General features: G+C 55.1%; 7 protein-coding genes across 7 annotated transcripts; 4 read left to right on the plus strand and 3 right to left on the minus strand.

Annotated features, from left to right (window-relative positions):
• Nucleotides 1-122: 122 nt before the first annotated feature.
• K452DRAFT_241817 (uncharacterized protein) lies at nucleotides 123-3635 on the minus strand. The gene is made up of 5 exons (XM_033537835.1): nucleotides 3368-3635; nucleotides 2959-3203; nucleotides 1033-2904; nucleotides 527-976; nucleotides 123-470 (listed from the first exon to the last, which is right to left on the minus strand). The coding sequence occupies exons 1-5, from the start codon at nucleotides 3417-3419 to the stop codon at nucleotides 336-338; spliced, it is 2754 nt and encodes a 917-aa protein (XP_033402463.1). The 5' UTR covers nucleotides 3420-3635; the 3' UTR covers nucleotides 123-335.
• A 133-nt stretch (nucleotides 3636-3768) lies between these two features.
• K452DRAFT_262840 (uncharacterized protein) lies at nucleotides 3769-5274 on the plus strand. The gene is made up of 4 exons (XM_033538622.1): nucleotides 3769-3914; nucleotides 3988-4577; nucleotides 4636-4769; nucleotides 4825-5274. Exons 1-4 carry the CDS (start codon nucleotides 3856-3858, stop codon nucleotides 4948-4950), a joined length of 909 nt encoding a protein of 302 aa, XP_033402464.1. The 5' UTR covers nucleotides 3769-3855; the 3' UTR covers nucleotides 4951-5274.
• Nucleotides 5275-5839: 565 nt separating this feature from the next.
• K452DRAFT_337002 (uncharacterized protein) lies at nucleotides 5840-6958 on the plus strand (the record flags this gene model as incomplete). Its single annotated transcript, XM_033545252.1, has 2 exons — nucleotides 5840-6013; nucleotides 6068-6958. 2 exons carry the CDS (start codon nucleotides 5840-5842, stop codon nucleotides 6956-6958), a joined length of 1065 nt encoding a protein of 354 aa, XP_033402465.1.
• A 1150-nt stretch (nucleotides 6959-8108) lies between these two features.
• On the plus strand, nucleotides 8109-9930 carry K452DRAFT_241821 (uncharacterized protein). The gene is made up of 2 exons (XM_033537836.1): nucleotides 8109-8877; nucleotides 8929-9930. Exons 1-2 carry the CDS (start codon nucleotides 8194-8196, stop codon nucleotides 9685-9687), a joined length of 1443 nt encoding a protein of 480 aa, XP_033402466.1. The 5' UTR covers nucleotides 8109-8193; the 3' UTR covers nucleotides 9688-9930.
• A 533-nt stretch (nucleotides 9931-10463) lies between these two features.
• Nucleotides 10464-13320, plus strand: K452DRAFT_294301 (uncharacterized protein; the record flags this gene model as incomplete). The annotated part of the gene is made up of 4 exons (XM_033541683.1): nucleotides 10464-10496; nucleotides 10560-10700; nucleotides 10760-10773; nucleotides 10836-13320. 4 exons carry the CDS (start codon nucleotides 10464-10466, stop codon nucleotides 13318-13320), a joined length of 2673 nt encoding a protein of 890 aa, XP_033402467.1.
• Nucleotides 13321-13685: 365 nt separating this feature from the next.
• Nucleotides 13686-14399, minus strand: K452DRAFT_282953 (uncharacterized protein). Its single transcript, XM_033539675.1, has one exon. It carries the CDS (start codon nucleotides 14332-14334, stop codon nucleotides 14110-14112), a length of 225 nt encoding a protein of 74 aa, XP_033402468.1. The 5' UTR covers nucleotides 14335-14399; the 3' UTR covers nucleotides 13686-14109.
• Nucleotides 14400-15146: 747 nt separating this feature from the next.
• Nucleotides 15147-15429, minus strand: K452DRAFT_195049 (uncharacterized protein; the record flags this gene model as incomplete). The annotated part of the gene is made up of 3 exons (XM_033535928.1): nucleotides 15147-15235; nucleotides 15281-15340; nucleotides 15396-15429. Coding segments are annotated over 3 exons (183 nt in total), but the record flags the coding sequence as incomplete, so codon positions are not given.
• Nucleotides 15430-15557: the final 128 nt, after the last annotated feature.

A 15557-nucleotide genomic window follows, 5' to 3' on the forward strand; every position in this document is an offset into this window, starting at 1 on the left:
GCCGTATCATGCAGCCCGTCATTGATCATGCAGCGAGGCGCGAGAGGCGCCAGGGTTCACGGTGCGTGGGGCAGAGTCAGCTGATGCGCCCGCGGACCATCTGGGCAATAACAATAGAAAAACGACATTATGAGGGCGCTCGTCGATTACTCTCATGCTACCCTACTTAGAGCCGCACCGCATGCAGTGACCCGCCCAGGATCGTCCCGCACCTGCAGCTCGACGAGGCTTGATGCGCAAAACACTCCTGCCCCAAGCCATTACTCGTCCCAATTCCCGGCGGGACGGCTCGTCCGCCACGCCCCGCCTCGGTCCCCAAGTCCCCTTCCCTTCGCCTAAAACTCCCACGTCTCGTCGACCGACTTGATCGCCCAATCAAACTTCTCGCGCAGCGTCTTCGAAAAGAACTTCTCAATCGGCGCGTTGAACTTCTTCGAGAAGACGACCGTGAGCCGCGGATCAATGTAATTCTGCGCGCCGTTGTTAGCCTCCGAGAGTCCTGCCGGAACGGCCCGGAGTCACTTACAATCTTGGAGGTGCCAAGAGCCACTTCCTTGTTCTCCTCCTTGTCCTCCAGCTGGATCTTCATCGTCTCTATGCGCTGCTGGAGCTTGTCCAGCTGCCCTTCGAACTTCTCCACCGTCGGGCCCTTGCCCTCGGCCTCGACCTTGCCCGTCTTGTTCTCCTTCTTGAACTTGCGCTCCATCTCGTCCGCCACCTCCATCCGCTCGTCCAGCTCCTTGGGCTTCATCTCCTTCTCGCCATCGGCCGCCCGCTTCTCGTTGTCCTTTTCAAACTTCTTCTTGATCTTCTCGCGCTGCTCCGCCACCAGCGCCTTCTGATGCTCCTCGACCCACTCTTTGCTAAGATCTTCGGGCAGCTCGAAATACTCGGCTCCCTTCTTCTTCTTGATCTTCGAATCAATATCGAGCATCATCTGCTTGATACGCCATTGCTGGTACCGAAGACCGTTGATCTGCGCCGCGTTAGCTGCAACGGGAATAGAAAAACAATACTCGCTGTGCTGCTCACCTTGTCCTGCATCTTCTCCACTTGCCCGGCGTGACCGGCAGCCACCGTCCGCTTGTGGTTGCAAAGAATGGCAACCTCGCGATTGGCGTCGTTGTACCTCTTCACCTTATCGGCGATATTGCCCTCGGCCTTCATGTCCCTCAACAGCTTCGACATGGTGTACGAGGCGTTGTAGGTACGGAACACCTTGGCGGTTAGACCCTGCATGTAGGTGCTGAGGTATTTGTTGAGGCCAGAGGTCGTCAAGCGATCGAAGATTTCATCTCCGTCTTTCTTCGGCGCCTTCTTGAAAATCTTCAAGTTCTTGAAGACTTGCGGATCGACCTCTACTTCATCATAGAAGCGGATGCTATCCTTGCCGAGAAAGTCGAAAATGACCTTGTTAGGCGGCTTCAATGTGACGTTCTCGAACTTGAGTGAACAACAGCCCACAGTATCGGCCTCGTCTTCTCCCTTCTCATTGCCAGCACGAAGAGCGAACTGATCAATGAGATACACAGCAGTCGCACGTTGCCGATCGGCCATGACCTCGGACTTCAGATCCCTTCGGTAGTCCTTTCGAATGCGATCAATGTGCTTTTTAAGCTCCCTAGCTTTCTCGAATTTCTTGAAATCGCTTTGGCCCTTGACGTCCGAATTCGCTGCTAGCATAACGTACTTGTAGGCTCCGTTGATGTTCTCCTGCCACATCGCAAGCCAAGTTCCTTCATGGTCGTGCTTTATCTCCTTCCACTTGTGGCCAGGTGGAGGAGCGGGAACTTGGGCCTTCTCGCCGATATTGATTGTGATCTGCTCAGGCGTAACCCTCTTCTTGACCTTCCCCGTCTTTGGATGCTCGCCACGACCACGGAAAAGCCCCGGGGGTTCGACGCGAAAGTTGCCAACCTTCTGCTTGCGACCATCCCACATGCAAAACATATAGGGAGCTTCCACCTCGTCCTTAGCCGCTTTGAGAGCTTTCTTCTCGGCCGCGGGGAGCGCCTTCTTAGCCTCGCGTTGAGCGTCATAGTAGTTGAAAATGGGTTTGAAATCGCACTTTTCGAATTTCTCGATCTTGATTTTTTTGCCATCAAGGCCTGTTGCATGGCCCGTCTTGTTGAGCACTTCCTTGAAATCGGTGAAGAAGTTTTTGTTGAAGGTAGGGTTTTCGACGTTGTGCGTTGAGTTCAGCATTGAACCGTAGAAGGTAGCAATCTCCTCGGCATCCTTGTGGAGGTTGACCGGAACGCCATCGTACAACAATTTGACGTTCGAGGGAAGAGGTTCGTATTCAGGAGGGAATACGACACCGTTGTGTTCGAGCGTGTTCCACTTCTTAGTACCGTCACCCTTAGTCGGGTCTTCCCACCATCTGTACTCATCTTCCTCAGCTTCCGCTTCAAGATCTTCCTCGGTTTCCTTTTTGGTAGCCTTTCCTCTGCTGGCGAGTTTCTTCGCCGGAGCAGGAGTCGCTGATTTTGCGGTATTTTTCTTTGCGGGAGGGGCCTTCTTGCTGAGCGGAACGTCGTCATCAGATTCTTCTTTCTTGACACCATTTGCTTTTTTGGCAGCTGCAGCTGGCTTCTTCTTCTTTGCCAACGGAACATCGTCATCCTCACTCTCGCTCTCCGCCTTCTTCGGCTTTCGCTTAGGAGCAGTCTTTTGAGACCCCGCACGTATTGCCTTGGCCTCCTGCTCTGCTGCTTTCTCGATCTTCTTTTTCTCCCCAGCGAGTTTGGCACCAAGGGGGACGTCGGAATCAGAAGACATACCGATGTCTGCTGGCTTTGCTTTTGGGGGTTTTCTAGCCGTCTTTCGCGCCAAAGGAACGTCGCTTAGCTCCGAATCGGAAGCAGAGGCTCCCTTATCAATTGATGTTTTACGCCGCTTGCTCTGTCCAACATGTCAGCGAATGACAGCTGCAGTGGAGGCCAAAAGGTCACGCACCAATGGCTTGTCGTCTTCCTCCGAGCTAGAAGCCTCTTTGTAGCTTTTTCCGTTTGGCAAGCTTCCGCGTGACTTGCGCTTTCCGTTCGCGAGACCATTGGCGGCAGCTCCGTCTGTGTCCATATCTTCGACGGGGCCCATGCGGAGTGAGATGCCGGGCTCGACATCGCCATTTTGGCGGGGTGGCGAAGCTGACTTGTCCATGGCTCGATCCACGCTCTTAGAAATGGTGGGTTGCGAGACAGCTGTGGGTGGTAGGAGCGTTAGTATAGGTAGAGGATGGAAGCGTGAGATGAAACTGGATCGCAGAACGAAGCAAAGGTGGGTGCTAGGGCGCAGAAGGGCGGCTGACAACGGCAAACCAGGCCGAGTCCAGTTCAGCCGAGCCAGTTGAGGCCGGAAGACGTACCTCCGTTGGTCTTGTCAGTCGCAAGAGGCGTGGTGTTGCCTGGGGAAGACATTTTTGGTGGTCGTCGACGTCGAAAACCGCCTCTAGTGAAGTGAAATGCGGGTTGCCGTTCAGCTGCGACAGCGCGTTGGGTGGCGCCGAGTCTTGCGAAGATGCGCGCCAATGGTGTTGGCGAGCGTGAAAGTGGCAGAAACGGGTGGCAGCCGAGGCCGACACGCGTGGCGAGATGTGTTAGATGTTGGATGATGGCGGGACTAAACAATTTGAGAGACGAGGAAGTGGGAAGTATGGAAGAGAGAAAGTCCAAAGTGAACAAAGATACCCTCCTTGGCTTCCTGGTGCACGTGACTGCGGCGCTAGTGAACTTCGCGGCAAAGTGAGGTTGAAGCATCACAGCTCCTCCGTCCGTCACTCCGAAGCACCACAGCCCGTCGTCGAGTTCGCATCGACAGCTTCATCAATCTCCCCTCCGCTCAACTCTCGGCTCCATGATGCTCTCAAGGGCTGCCCGTCCGGCCCTGCGCGCCGGCGCCGCGGCTGTTGCCCGGTACGCAATCCACCACGACCCCTCGGGTAGTCAATTGGCATCCGGATTCTAACATCCAGCGTGCGCTCACCAGGCCTGCCACCGTCAATGTCGCCGCTAGCGCCAACTACGCTACCCTGCGCGAAATCGAGGGCCGTCTCAAGTCGATTCGCAACATCGAGAAGATCACCAAGACCATGAAAATCGTCGCCTCGACCAAGCTCACCCGCGCGCAAAAGGCCATGGAGTCCTCCCGTGTCTACGGTGAGACGTCCAACACCGTCTATGACAAGGCCGAGACCAAGCCCATCGAGGCTGAGGGCAAGAAGACCCTGCTCGTCATCTGCAGCTCCGACAAGGGCCTCTGCGGTGGTATCCACTCCGGCATGTCTAGGTACACCAGGAGGATCCTCGCTCAGCAGCCCAACTGCGAGCTCGTCATCCTTGGCGAGAAGTGCAAGGCCCAGCTGAGCAGGTCCAACGCCAAGCAGATCAAGTTGAGCTTCGCGGGTGTTGGCAAGGACATTCCCACTTTCGCGGATGCCTCGGCCATTAGCGACCAGATCCTCCACATCCCCGAGGAGTACGGCTCTGTCAAGATCATTTACAACAAGTTCCTCAACGCCCAGAGCTACGAGCCCGTCACTGTTGAGGCTTTCTCTGAGGAGGCCATTACCGCTTCCCGTAGGTGCCCGGACTATACAGCTGTTTGAGTAGTACTGACGTTTAATACGTTTAACAGCCAACCTTGCTCAGTTCGAAGTCGCTGACGAGTCCATCGCTAACCTCCGCGAGTACGCCCTGGCCAACTCTCTCTACTGGGCTCTTGCTGAGGGTCACGCTTGCGAGCAGTCCGCTCGCCGCAACGCCATGGACGTAAGTGACATCATTCCCACCGTGCACAGAATATCCGCTCACCCGGAGTCCGCAGAACGCTTCCAAGAACGCCGGCGACATGATCAACAAGTTCCAGATTCTCTTCAACCGTACCCGCCAGGCCGTCATTACGGGCGAATTGGTCGAGATTATTACTGGTGCTGCTGCCTCCGAGCAATAGAGTGTTATTTGACAGCATTTTATTATGTCTTTAATTCCGCATATGCCGGAAGCCTTGTCAAAATGCTCAATATCTCGTATGTAGAATACAGCCCTGATTCCTGATATCCCGCACAAATTTTGTGTATATGAGGTGACTCTTCGTCGTACGTGGGCGTTCCGCGTTAAGCACTTGTCTTCAATGGCAGCGTCCTGACTGGGCTGATTTAATGAAGACCCTTTGCAATGCCCGGTCCGTTGCTGCACTTTTTCTTCGATTGTAGAGTGAGAGGCAGAATGGAATGTCTCCAAATGCAAAGCCTAATGAGCGGGGCATTTTATGGTCATACCAGATTCTTCCGCTTATAATTCGTGCTAACTGTCAGCGTCCGCCCGCTTTTCGCCGCCAACACACGTTTGCGGTTCATTTTGCTGATTTGGTCGATGCTGGTCAAGCAAACATGAAGGGTGGGTAATGGCATCCGGCTTTGTTAAAGAGTGTTTTTGTTGGCCTAGCAACATGATGTTTTCATGAAGTTACTTTCCATATTGTACCTACCTACCCGCTTCACCTTCAACCGATTTCCACTCGGCAACGCCGCAACCACGGCGCGGGCTTCCCATTTTTGCGCACCAGCCACAGGTGTTGGGTATTCTTTGCTTAAATACTGACCATTGGCGAGCACTGCCTTGTCCGTGCGTCCTCCGTCTGTCTGTTTTCGCCGGTTTGCGATAGTGTATTACTTATTGCTCCCCTTGGACAGCATTGTACGAAGCCAAAGGATGCCATCCGTAGACGACACTGCCCAAACAATCGACAGCCTCGCTGTGACTTCGGGATTGTCCTAACCGTGGGGACATTGCGCCTTCCCGTTTCTTTTCGCTGGTAAACGGCAACAGCGATCGCGACAATGCAGGACAACGGCGCCCACCCCACGATTCCTACCAGAGATTTCACCAGCACGCAGTTGGCAAACATGAGTTTGCGCAAGACTCTTAATGATGTCAAGCAAATGTACTTTGGGCACCGCTACAGACAGTGCATTTCCCGCTGCGCGGAACTGCTGGAGTCGGAGCTCCAAGATGTGAGCAACCAAAGTATCTCAATTGCAGTCAGCTAAACTACTGAGTTCGTACAGTTCCACCAGCTCATCATAGCTTACCTGTATTTCTATACCGCTCTCTCTTACGATACGCTTGCTCGTGGCATGCATAGTTCCTCCATGTCACGGATTCCGACCCTTCACGATGCCGAACACTACTTTCAAAAAGCACTACTGGCACTGCCGAATCCTTTGCCTGTGATTACCCCAAATCCAAAAGATTCGGCAGTTGTCGTTCGCATCAACGATCCGCCTAAAAGACAGCGCAGCTCTCATTTGGCGCTAGAACTCTCCGTTGGCAACCACCACCGCTCTCCAGGACTCGTATCTGTCACGAATATCTCCGCCAATCCACTCTCCGCTCTATCAGAGACTCCATCGAAATTACTTATCTTTGAGCCTCGTCCCGACAACAAATGGTCTTTGCTTCCTCCTGTCAACAAGGCAACCAACAGCGAGCTATTCCCTACTTTTGATCTTTTTATTGCGGAACCACCGACCGTACCATGCGTGCCAACTTCGCTTGGCTTTACTGCTGCCAATAAGCTGCAACGCAACGATTCCACTGCAAGTGTGCTGTCGGTTTCAAGCCACCAGATCAGGCGCTACAACGAAGACCTCGCCGCCTTTACTTCCATGCTACAAAACCACATTTCCAGTGTTCAGGCGCTCAAAAACGCTTACTCCCTCCCGAAAACATCACTGAATGCCTCAGACCCATCGGCAACCTCCAATAGGGTAGACACAGACCAAGAGAAAAGGCATGGCGTTAGCCTTCGATCTGACACAGGCAAAAGCGGCAGGTTTTTGAATGATGCAGAGAAGGCGATCAGGATCATGAGAGGGAGAGAGAGGGGATGGGCAAGGGACAAATTCAATGGAAAGAGATACGAGAAGCTACGCGAGGCTGCGCTGGCGGAGCTTTGAGACTGGCGCCTGCCTAGTTGCTTCAACGCATTCTTCGTGTATGACTTACACAAGCGGGTACAGAGAAACTGATTTAGCACTGTGCTGTCTTCAACATTGCCTGCGGTCTTCTTGTTGAACGGATCATAAGAAGATGGCAACAATCAGTTAGACGCTATCGGTTTCATTACCTTCTTTGCTAAATCCGGGGCCTGGGCCACCATTGAGACTTAATTTAGTTTCAACTAAATATTTGTAGGAGCTCTCGACATTTACATGTATAAAATCTGTTATGCAGTACTCCCTATTCTCTAGGATGCATAACTCCTCTGCCTATACATCGTGCGCCAGAACCCGTTGAATGCAAGCTCAGTCACTAGGAGCATAGCTGTTCCCAGAATCACGACCCACTCCTTTCTGTCCAGATTCCCTATCACGGAGGCGGCATTGACGAATTAGGCTCTTCGCCTCGCCGTCTGCAAGCTTAATCCTCGCCAGCGTAGGTTCTTCTCAAACATACCGGTGTCCACACTCCCATTCCTATTCCCATGAACTAGCATCAATTTTTGGACTATAGATTTTTTGAAGCTGAAGCTCAATCTACGGTCAATTTCAAAACGCAATAGTTAGTTACTATTCGTGATAATCATCACTATCTGTCCTTCAAAAGGCGTGACGAATATCACCGACGCCTTAAAAAGCAAAATGAAGGTTGAGTTGGAGGCTTTTGCTGTCGTGGGGTAGGTGTTATCTTTTCACCAGGGGAGAGTATCATCGACAAAGAGCTCCGCGCATAAAACACACTACCTTGTTAGGTTAGCCATACTCCTCTTCATGGTCTAGCATTCGTCTTGAGCGCCTTGACGCTCTGGATGAACAGTTCGTCGTTGTTCCCGCAGATGCCGAAAGCCGAGCTTGATGAACCACTCGTGCCGAAACTTCTCGCGCATCACTGTGCCCACGAATGGGTTCATAATCAATCACTGCCTTGTCCAGTGCAAAAAATGACGGTGAGTATTTGATAGGTGACTCGGTGACCTCTCACGCCTCACGCCTCGATGATGCTGGGAGTTCTGCCAATCGTCACCGCCTAAATTATGATTGGCTAGCAGCCCGCGACCAGTGAGGTCGATGATTATACCTCGAACCTCGTCCCAGACGGCGCCGCTTTCGTCTGTCACGACTCTCCACTCTACCCCCATCCCCACCACCTCGACCTCCCGCAACAGGGCCTGGCATTGTTCACCGCACCGACAATGCCCGTCTCCCTTGCTCGATTGGCCGGTAACACGGCGAGGCGGTTCTGCCTCAACTCCCGCACGCCACGCACCGCGCTCCCCAGGAACCTCGGCCGCGCCCTCTCGACCTCGCGTCCACGTCATTACGCGGACATCGCCACCGAGCAAGGCGCTGGCGGCATTGGCGGCACACGCCTTATGAACGTCGATGCCGACTTCAAGCAACCTCTCAACCCGGACGATGTTCAGCACTTGAACACAGCCCCCGACGATGGCTCGGATCCCCAGAAGCGCAAGATCCGCCATTACACTGTCAACTTCGGTCCCCAGCACCCGGCCGCCCACGGTGTGTTGCGTCTAATTCTGGAGTTGAACGGTGAAGAGATCGTTCGCGCCGACCCCCACGTCGGCCTGCTGCACAGAGGCACGGAGAAGCTTATCGAGTACCGGACATACCTGCAGGCTCTTCCCTACTTCGACCGTCTGGACTACGTTTCCATGATGACCAATGAGCAGTGCTACTCGCTGGCCGTCGAGAAGCTGCTGAACATTGAGATTCCGGAGCGCGCCAAGTGGATTCGGACTTTGTTTGGCGAGATTACTCGTATCCTGAACCATCTCATGTCCGTTCTGTCCCACGCCATGGATGTTGGTGCTTTGACACCTTTCTTGTGGGGTTTCGAGGAGCGTGAGAAGCTCATGGTAAGAACCAAGGCTCTGCCAACTGCGTGACTATCTATTAATAGGCGTTAGGAATTCTATGAGCGTGTCTCTGGTGCTCGTCTCCACGCTGCCTACGTCCGTCCCGGTGGTGTTAGCCAGGATATCCCCATTGGCCTTTTGGATGATATCTATCAGTGGGCCACCCAATTTGGTGACCGCATTGACGAGACGGAAGAACTTCTGACTGACAACCGTATCTGGATTGGTCGTACGAAGGATGTCGGTGTCGTTTCTGCCGAGGACGCCCTCAACTACTCTTTCTCCGGTGTCATGCTTCGCGGTTCCGGTGTGCCCTGGGACATTCGCAAGTCGCAGCCTTATGACGCTTACGGCCAGGTCGAATTCGATGTGCCCGTTGGTCAGAATGGTGACTGCTACGACCGATACCTGTGCCGTATGGAGGAATTCCGCCAGTCGCTGCGCATCATCCACCAGTGCCTGAACAAGATGCCCTCGGGCCCGGTCAAGGTCGAGGACTACAAGATCGCTCCTCCGCCGCGTGCTGCCATGAAGGAGAACATGGAGGCCCTGATCCACCACTTCCTGCTCTACTCGAAGGGTTACACTGTCCCGCCTGGCGAGACTTACAGCGCCATCGAGGCGCCCAAGGGTGAGATGGGTGTTTTCCTTGTTTCGGACGGTTCCGAGCGCCCTTACAGGTGTAAGATCCGCGCGCCGGGTTTTGCGCACTTGGGCTGCTTCGACCAGGTCTCGAGGGGTCACTTGCTGGCCGACGCCGTGGCCATCATTGGTACGATGGATCTTGTGTTCGGTGAGGTCGACAGGTAAAGCGATGCTTGCGGGTCAAGGGAGAAAGAAATACTTGTACATTTGTTTGTAGCGCGAGTACCGAGAGGTATGAATATTTTTTTGAACGGTCGGTCTTGGTCCAGCGTGCGTAAAGTGTGTTGGTGGTAGCATGGAAAGACTTTGTACAGTGGGGCGAATGGGCAAGCTGCCGCTGGTCCATTGCTGCCCCCAGCATCTATACTATGGCAGTCGAAATAACATTCCGCTCCGCAGAAACGGGTTACGTGGTTGCTCTGTAGTAGCGAGATTTGAAAGTGAATTAAACTTCCTACCTATATTTGTACATGTAGCTGCGGGTAGATTTTGATCTTGTACATGCGCACATCCCACTATAAGAGTAAATTGCGCCTCGGAGGATGCAGACCCAGTGGAGAGGAACGGTTAAGAGGCAGCTAATGGTGATTTGGGGGAGGGGGTGGGCCGGCGCTCCCCTAGCCTTACCCCACTCGGCGGCATTTGACCCGCGGGCGTGGAGGCGGAGAGCGCGTGGGTGCCTGGCTGCCTGTCTCCGGCCTCCGAGCCATGATCCGGGACTGCGCCGCATCATCTACCTACCTATGATCAACCCATTCACTCCTCAGCCCACGCTGCTCCGCTGCCGCTCCTTACTCTTCGCTGCGCTACACATGCTGCGCTGATTGTCGCGATTCCCGCCCTCGCCCTTTAGTTGAAGCTGCGCCTAGCCCCCGGCCTACTGCTTGCTACCGCCACTACTGTAACTTGCCTCGGCCAGTGCCGGCCCCTCGCTGTCCAGCATGAGTTTCCTGAGCAGGTTCAAGTCGAATTCCGTCTGTCCTTGTCCGCACCCTTGCGCCTGCGTCCGCGCCCGCTGACGCCTTTCGTCCCTGCAGACTCCGGCCAGTCCCACGACTGCCGCACCCGCGAAGAAGGACCCCAATGCGCCCCAGCCCACGCCGCTCGAGCGCCTGCTCGCCGCAGACACGGGCCCCATCCGCCCTGATGGCAGCGACAAGTTCTTCGGTTTTGAGAATGTAAGCTCCCGTCTCCCACGTGCGACGCGCCGCCCCGCTGACCTGACGCCCCCCGCCAGTTTGGAAGCACATGGTACGCCCCCACCCTCCTCAATGCTAGTACAACCACCCAAGCTCACGTCGCCTCCCGCCCAGCTACTGTAACTCGATAATACAATGCCTCTACTATTCGGTTCCCTTCCGGGACCAGGTCATCAATTTTCCGGCCCGGTCGCCGCAAGACGTTCTTTTAAACCGCACCGCCAACGGTCTTCCGCGCATAAACACCGCCATGGCGGTGTCAGCCGCCAACGGCACCGGCCAGCCTTTTTCTCCGGCCAGAGGAAATATGACGTCTCCCGGCGCAACTGCATCACCGAAGAAACCGGCTGTGGCGTCAGGCCCTACCGGCATGACAGGCATGAGGCCGGAAGAGAATAAGGACTCGCCAGAGTATAAAAAGAAACAGGCTATGGCCGCTGGCCCCGTGTTGAGCATGGATTATGAGAATGCCGAGAGTTACGGTATGTCGGAGTCGCTGTTCACGTCGCTCAAAGACATCTTCGAGGCCATCATCTCGCACCGGTCACGGGTAGGCGTGGTGAGCCCGCAAAAGTTCCTGGAGACGTTGAGGCGCGAGAACGAAATGTTCCGGACGGCCATGCATCAGGATGCACACGAGTTCTTGAACCTCCTATTAAACGAGGTCGTGGAAAATGTCGAGCAGTTCTCGAAGCAACAGGCTCAGCTGGAGTCGGATAAGGGCGCTGGAGAGGCAGACTCAGCACTCGCCCTTGGCATAAACTCGGTTACCAATTCGAGCTTGGCGAAGAGTGCCCAAGGCTCCGTGAACAATACTGGATGGGTACATTCGTTGTTTGAGGGAACGCTTACTTCAGAAACCAGGTGCTTAACGTGTGAGAACATTTCTCAAAGAGATGAGGTGTTTCTCGACCTTTCGGTGGATTTGGAGCAGCACTCATCAGTAACATCGTGTTTGAAGAAGTTTTCTGAGGAAGAAATGCTTTGCGAGCGCAACAAGTTCCACTGCGATAACTGCGGAGGATTGCAAGAGGCGGAAAAGCGCATGAAGATCAAGCGGCTACCTCGGATATTGGGCATCCACCTAAAGAGATTCAAGTATACGGAAGACCTACAACGGTTACAAAAGCTCTTTCACAGAGTCGTCTATCCCTATTACCTTCGGCTCTTCAATACGACCGACGATGCCGAGGACCCGGACCGGTTATACGAGCTCTACGCCGTCGTCGTCCATATAGGTGGCGGCCCCTATCATGGCCATTACGTCTCCATCATCAAGACGCAGGACCGTGGCTGGTTGCTGTTTGACGACGAGATGGTCGAGCCGGTTGACAAGAGCTACGTGCGCAACTTTTTCGGCGGCGACAACGTGCTAGCTTGTGCATACGTGCTTTTCTACCAAGAGACTACCGAGGAGGCTATGCGTAAGGAGCAGGAATCGGAAGGACTGGACGCGAGCGCCGCTGCGGCCCAAGCCGCTAGCGAGACGGTAGGCGTCAGGGCCGACGACGTATTTTCGAATGGATATGCGCCCTTCAGCCCCGTCACGCCTGTGCCTGAAGAAAGGGTACCGGAAATTTTTAACCTTGACCAAGTGGCGACGGCACCACCAACGGCGTCCCCTCAAACACCGCAGCAGGCATGGGCTCCTGAATCTGCTCCGCCAGCGGTGGGTACACCAAAAACGCAGAGCAAGTGGACTGGGTTGCGGCGTAACAGTCGAGCGCCAGACCCGGAGAAACAGGCTGAGAAAGACCGCAAGGCGGCAGAAAAAGAACAGGAGAAACAGGCGGAGAAAGACCGCAAGGCGGCAGAAAAGGAACAGGAGAAACAGGCTAAGGCGACGCGTCGCGCAACCTCCAAGAAGAATGATGACGATTTAAAGGCTGCTATCGCGGCGAGCAAAGCCTCCGCCAAGGAGGAAAACACGAACCGCCTGCGAGGCGGAACTGTTGGCAGCAAGGCTAGTAGAGACAGTCGCACCGATGACGAGGCTGCCGCCACTCCAACCGCTGCCGGTTACAACCACAACCATTTCAACAACAACTACAGTAACAGCGCACCTGCCCCTCCCGGTACAGCCAGCACCACGAGCACGAAAGCTCCAAGTTGGACCGCCACAATGCCGCCACCCCCAGCTCCGCCTTCAGCACCCGCGTCGACGCCCTCATTCCCGGCTGCCCCCTCACCGGCCATGCCCATCGCCGGGGCTCCTGCGCGTGAGAATGGCCACACCACGAGCAAGAGCTTGGGTAGCAGCGGGGGAAGCAGCACAACGGGCGGCGGGAGCGGTTTCAGCCGCTTCCGGCACGGCAGCATCAGCATGCGGGGGAAGCGGTTCTTGACCGGAGGTGGGAATAACAGTGGGGCTAAAGACGGCGGAGGCGTGGCGGAGGAGTCGGAGGCGGAGGCGGGCGTAAATGGTGTTAATTCGGGGCTGATGTCGCCGACTATGGCGTCACCGCGTACTCCGACGATGGAGAGTAGTGTGGGGAGTTTGGCGAGCTTGGGGAGTGGTGGAGGAACACCGAAGAAGAAGGAGTCGAGGTTCTCGTTGGGGAGGAAGAAGAGCAGCATGTTGTGGGGAGGGGATAAATAAGGGAAGGTAATCTAAGGGGAGGGAGGCGGTGAGTTTGGGTAGGGATTCACGCATGCATGGATAGACGGATGGAGATGAAAGAGCGTAGGTGTGTGTACCCACGACTGGATACAAGAGGGTGAGTGAGAACAGGTGAGGCGAGGCGAAGCGAGACAGGGCAGGGCGCGGTAGGCAGAGCAGGCGGCACAGCTCCTCGCCTCGCTCGTTCGCTCGCGTATCTGGCCTGCCCCTGCCTGCCCCTGCTGCCCTTACCCACAGCCGCGGCGGCGGGTCGATCGTGTCACGCGGGGCGCAGCACATGCGTTTCCTTTCTTTTTTCTTCTTTTTTTTTCTGCTTCTTTTTTTCCTTTTTTGTCTGTCTTCCTCTACTTTTTTCCTTTCTCTTGCTTCTTGTTTCTGATTCTCCTTTCACTTCGTGGCTGTTGTCGGTAGGTCTCATCTTGTCGATTCTGGGGAGGGAAATACCCATCGTCGTTGTTGTCGTTGTTGGTGTGGTAGTCATTGCCCTTGATCTCGGATTGATGGTTGTTAGTGCGTGGTTGTCTGTGTGACTGGGTGCGTTACTCCATGTTCACCTGGTTGTCTGTCTACCCGTTCGTCCGTTTTTTCTGTCTGCCTGCCTACTTGTTTGTCTACTTGTCCGTCTGGCTGTGCACCAAGTCGCCCGTTCATCTGTCTGCTTGCATGTCTGCATACCTGCATATCCGTTCATATGTTTACTGTCCGTCTGACTGTCCGTCGTTATTTATTATCATTTGCGCGAGTGCTACGGCTTCTCATTCGTGCAATTCAGGGGGTGATTTTCTTGTGTTTGGGTGAGAAAGGGAAATAACATAGAGGATATGCGAGAATGATGGATGAATGAGAGAAGAAGCGGATGGATGGAGGAGTGGGTGGAAGGAAGGGAAAGAGAAGTTGATGAGGGGTGGCCGAGGGAAAAGGGTGGATATCGAGGAAAGAGAAAGCGCGTGCACTGCAGCACAGCACACCGCACAGCACAACACAGCACAGCATCGCGCTACAATGGTGTGCTGGCAGGCCGGGCTCGCCGCGCGCCGTTGTACATAGTTGAGCGCGCGTAAAGAAAAAAAGGGAAATAACGAGCGGGGCGGGAATCAATCAATCAATCAAGCCCCGCAAGCGAGGTTACCGTCAACGCGGGTCAATGTCATAGCTTCGTACTATTGCCGCTCGCTCGTGCGCAATTCGCAGGTGCCTATTATCTGCTATGATGATGATGATGATGACGACTATGCCGCTGCTGCCGCGCTGGGCGCGGATGTTGTGGGCTCCTGGCTTGCTAAGAGTGGAGAGACATGGCTGTCCATCATCTATACGTCCGTCGTCAAGGGTTGTTGTTGTGGTTGCGCAACCAACTAGTCAGCCACCCCGCCCAAAGCAGCCAGGGTATTTTTTTCCCTCCATGTCTATGCACGCATGCATGCCGGATGCTGCGAGACCCTTGCTTTCCTCCCCTCCCCCTCCCCCTCCTTCCCAGCCTGGGTGATTGCGTCAACGGCCGTCAGCCGAAGAGCAGCTCGTAGAAGATGACGCTGGCGTTGATGACGATCAGAGGTACTAGGGACTATTGTTAGCCGGGCGAGGTCAAGTAAGAAGCCGGGGGGTGGGCGGGTGGCAGGGCGATAGCGCGGCTGGCCGCAGAGCGCAATGCCGATCGGGCCCATCGTCATCATGGGCGCGCGCGTGCGTGTTTCTATCCTTGGATGCGGTCCGTTCCGCGCGGAGATGAGAGGTGGGTACGTGTGTATTTTGTGGGGGAGGGGGAGGGATGGTGGTGTAGACTCACTCCTCATGAGCGTGCGCACCGAGTTGATCAGGTTTATTAGCCTGGCCTTGACGCTGGTGGTGTCCTGGATGCCGCCGAAGCCGGGCTCGGCGGCGTTACCCCAGCCGACTAGAGAGTCAGTGCGTGAAGAGGAGGAGGATGACAGCAGCTTACTACGGGCGAGGAATCGGTCTTCGGAGAGGATGGCGATGGCGTTGACGAGCAAGATGGAGACTGGGGAGCGGCGTTAGCTTGGGGTTGGATAGAACGGAGGGTGTCGGGGGCGCACTGTAGACGAGGCCGCCGAGGCCGAAGAACAGCATGGTGGCGGGCGGAGATTGGGAGACTGATGAATCGAGGGAAGCTGGCAAGATGTGTATAGGTATGTAGGGCTGGGGCTTTTGCCAAGATTGCCCCGTCCCTGGAGATCGGCGCGCATGGATCGCCGCTG

This window comes from Aplosporella prunicola, assembly GCF_010093885.1.
Source record: "Aplosporella prunicola CBS 121167 unplaced genomic scaffold K452scaffold_2, whole genome shotgun sequence".
Taxonomy (NCBI): domain Eukaryota; kingdom Fungi; phylum Ascomycota; class Dothideomycetes; order Botryosphaeriales; family Aplosporellaceae; genus Aplosporella; species Aplosporella prunicola.

Bases quoted from the DNA above. Each gene is read 5' to 3' on its own strand.
- K452DRAFT_241817 (XM_033537835.1), bottom strand. From the start codon at position 3,419: ATGTCTTCCCCAGGCAACACCACGCCTCTTGCGACTGACAAGACCAAC. The intron at 977-1,032 runs GTGAGCAGCACA...AACGCGGCGCAG, and splicing joins TGGAGAAGATGCAGGACAAG to ATCAACGGTCTTCGGTACCA. The intron at 471-526 runs GTAAGTGACTCC...AACGGCGCGCAG, and splicing joins CTCTTGGCACCTCCAAGATT to AATTACATTGATCCGCGGCT.
- K452DRAFT_262840 (XM_033538622.1), top strand. From the start codon at position 3,856: ATGATGCTCTCAAGGGCTGCCCGTCCGGCCCTGCGCGCCGGCGCCGCG. The intron at 4,578-4,635 runs GTAGGTGCCCGG...TACGTTTAACAG, and splicing joins GGAGGCCATTACCGCTTCCC to CCAACCTTGCTCAGTTCGAA. The intron at 4,770-4,824 runs GTAAGTGACATC...CGGAGTCCGCAG, and splicing joins CTCGCCGCAACGCCATGGAC to AACGCTTCCAAGAACGCCGG.
- K452DRAFT_241821 (XM_033537836.1), top strand. From the start codon at position 8,194: ATGCCCGTCTCCCTTGCTCGATTGGCCGGTAACACGGCGAGGCGGTTC. The intron at 8,878-8,928 runs GTAAGAACCAAG...AATAGGCGTTAG, and splicing joins AGGAGCGTGAGAAGCTCATG to GAATTCTATGAGCGTGTCTC.
- K452DRAFT_282953 (XM_033539675.1), bottom strand. From the start codon at position 14,334: ATGCTGTGCTGTGTTGTGCTGTGCGGTGTGCTGTGCTGCAGTGCACGC.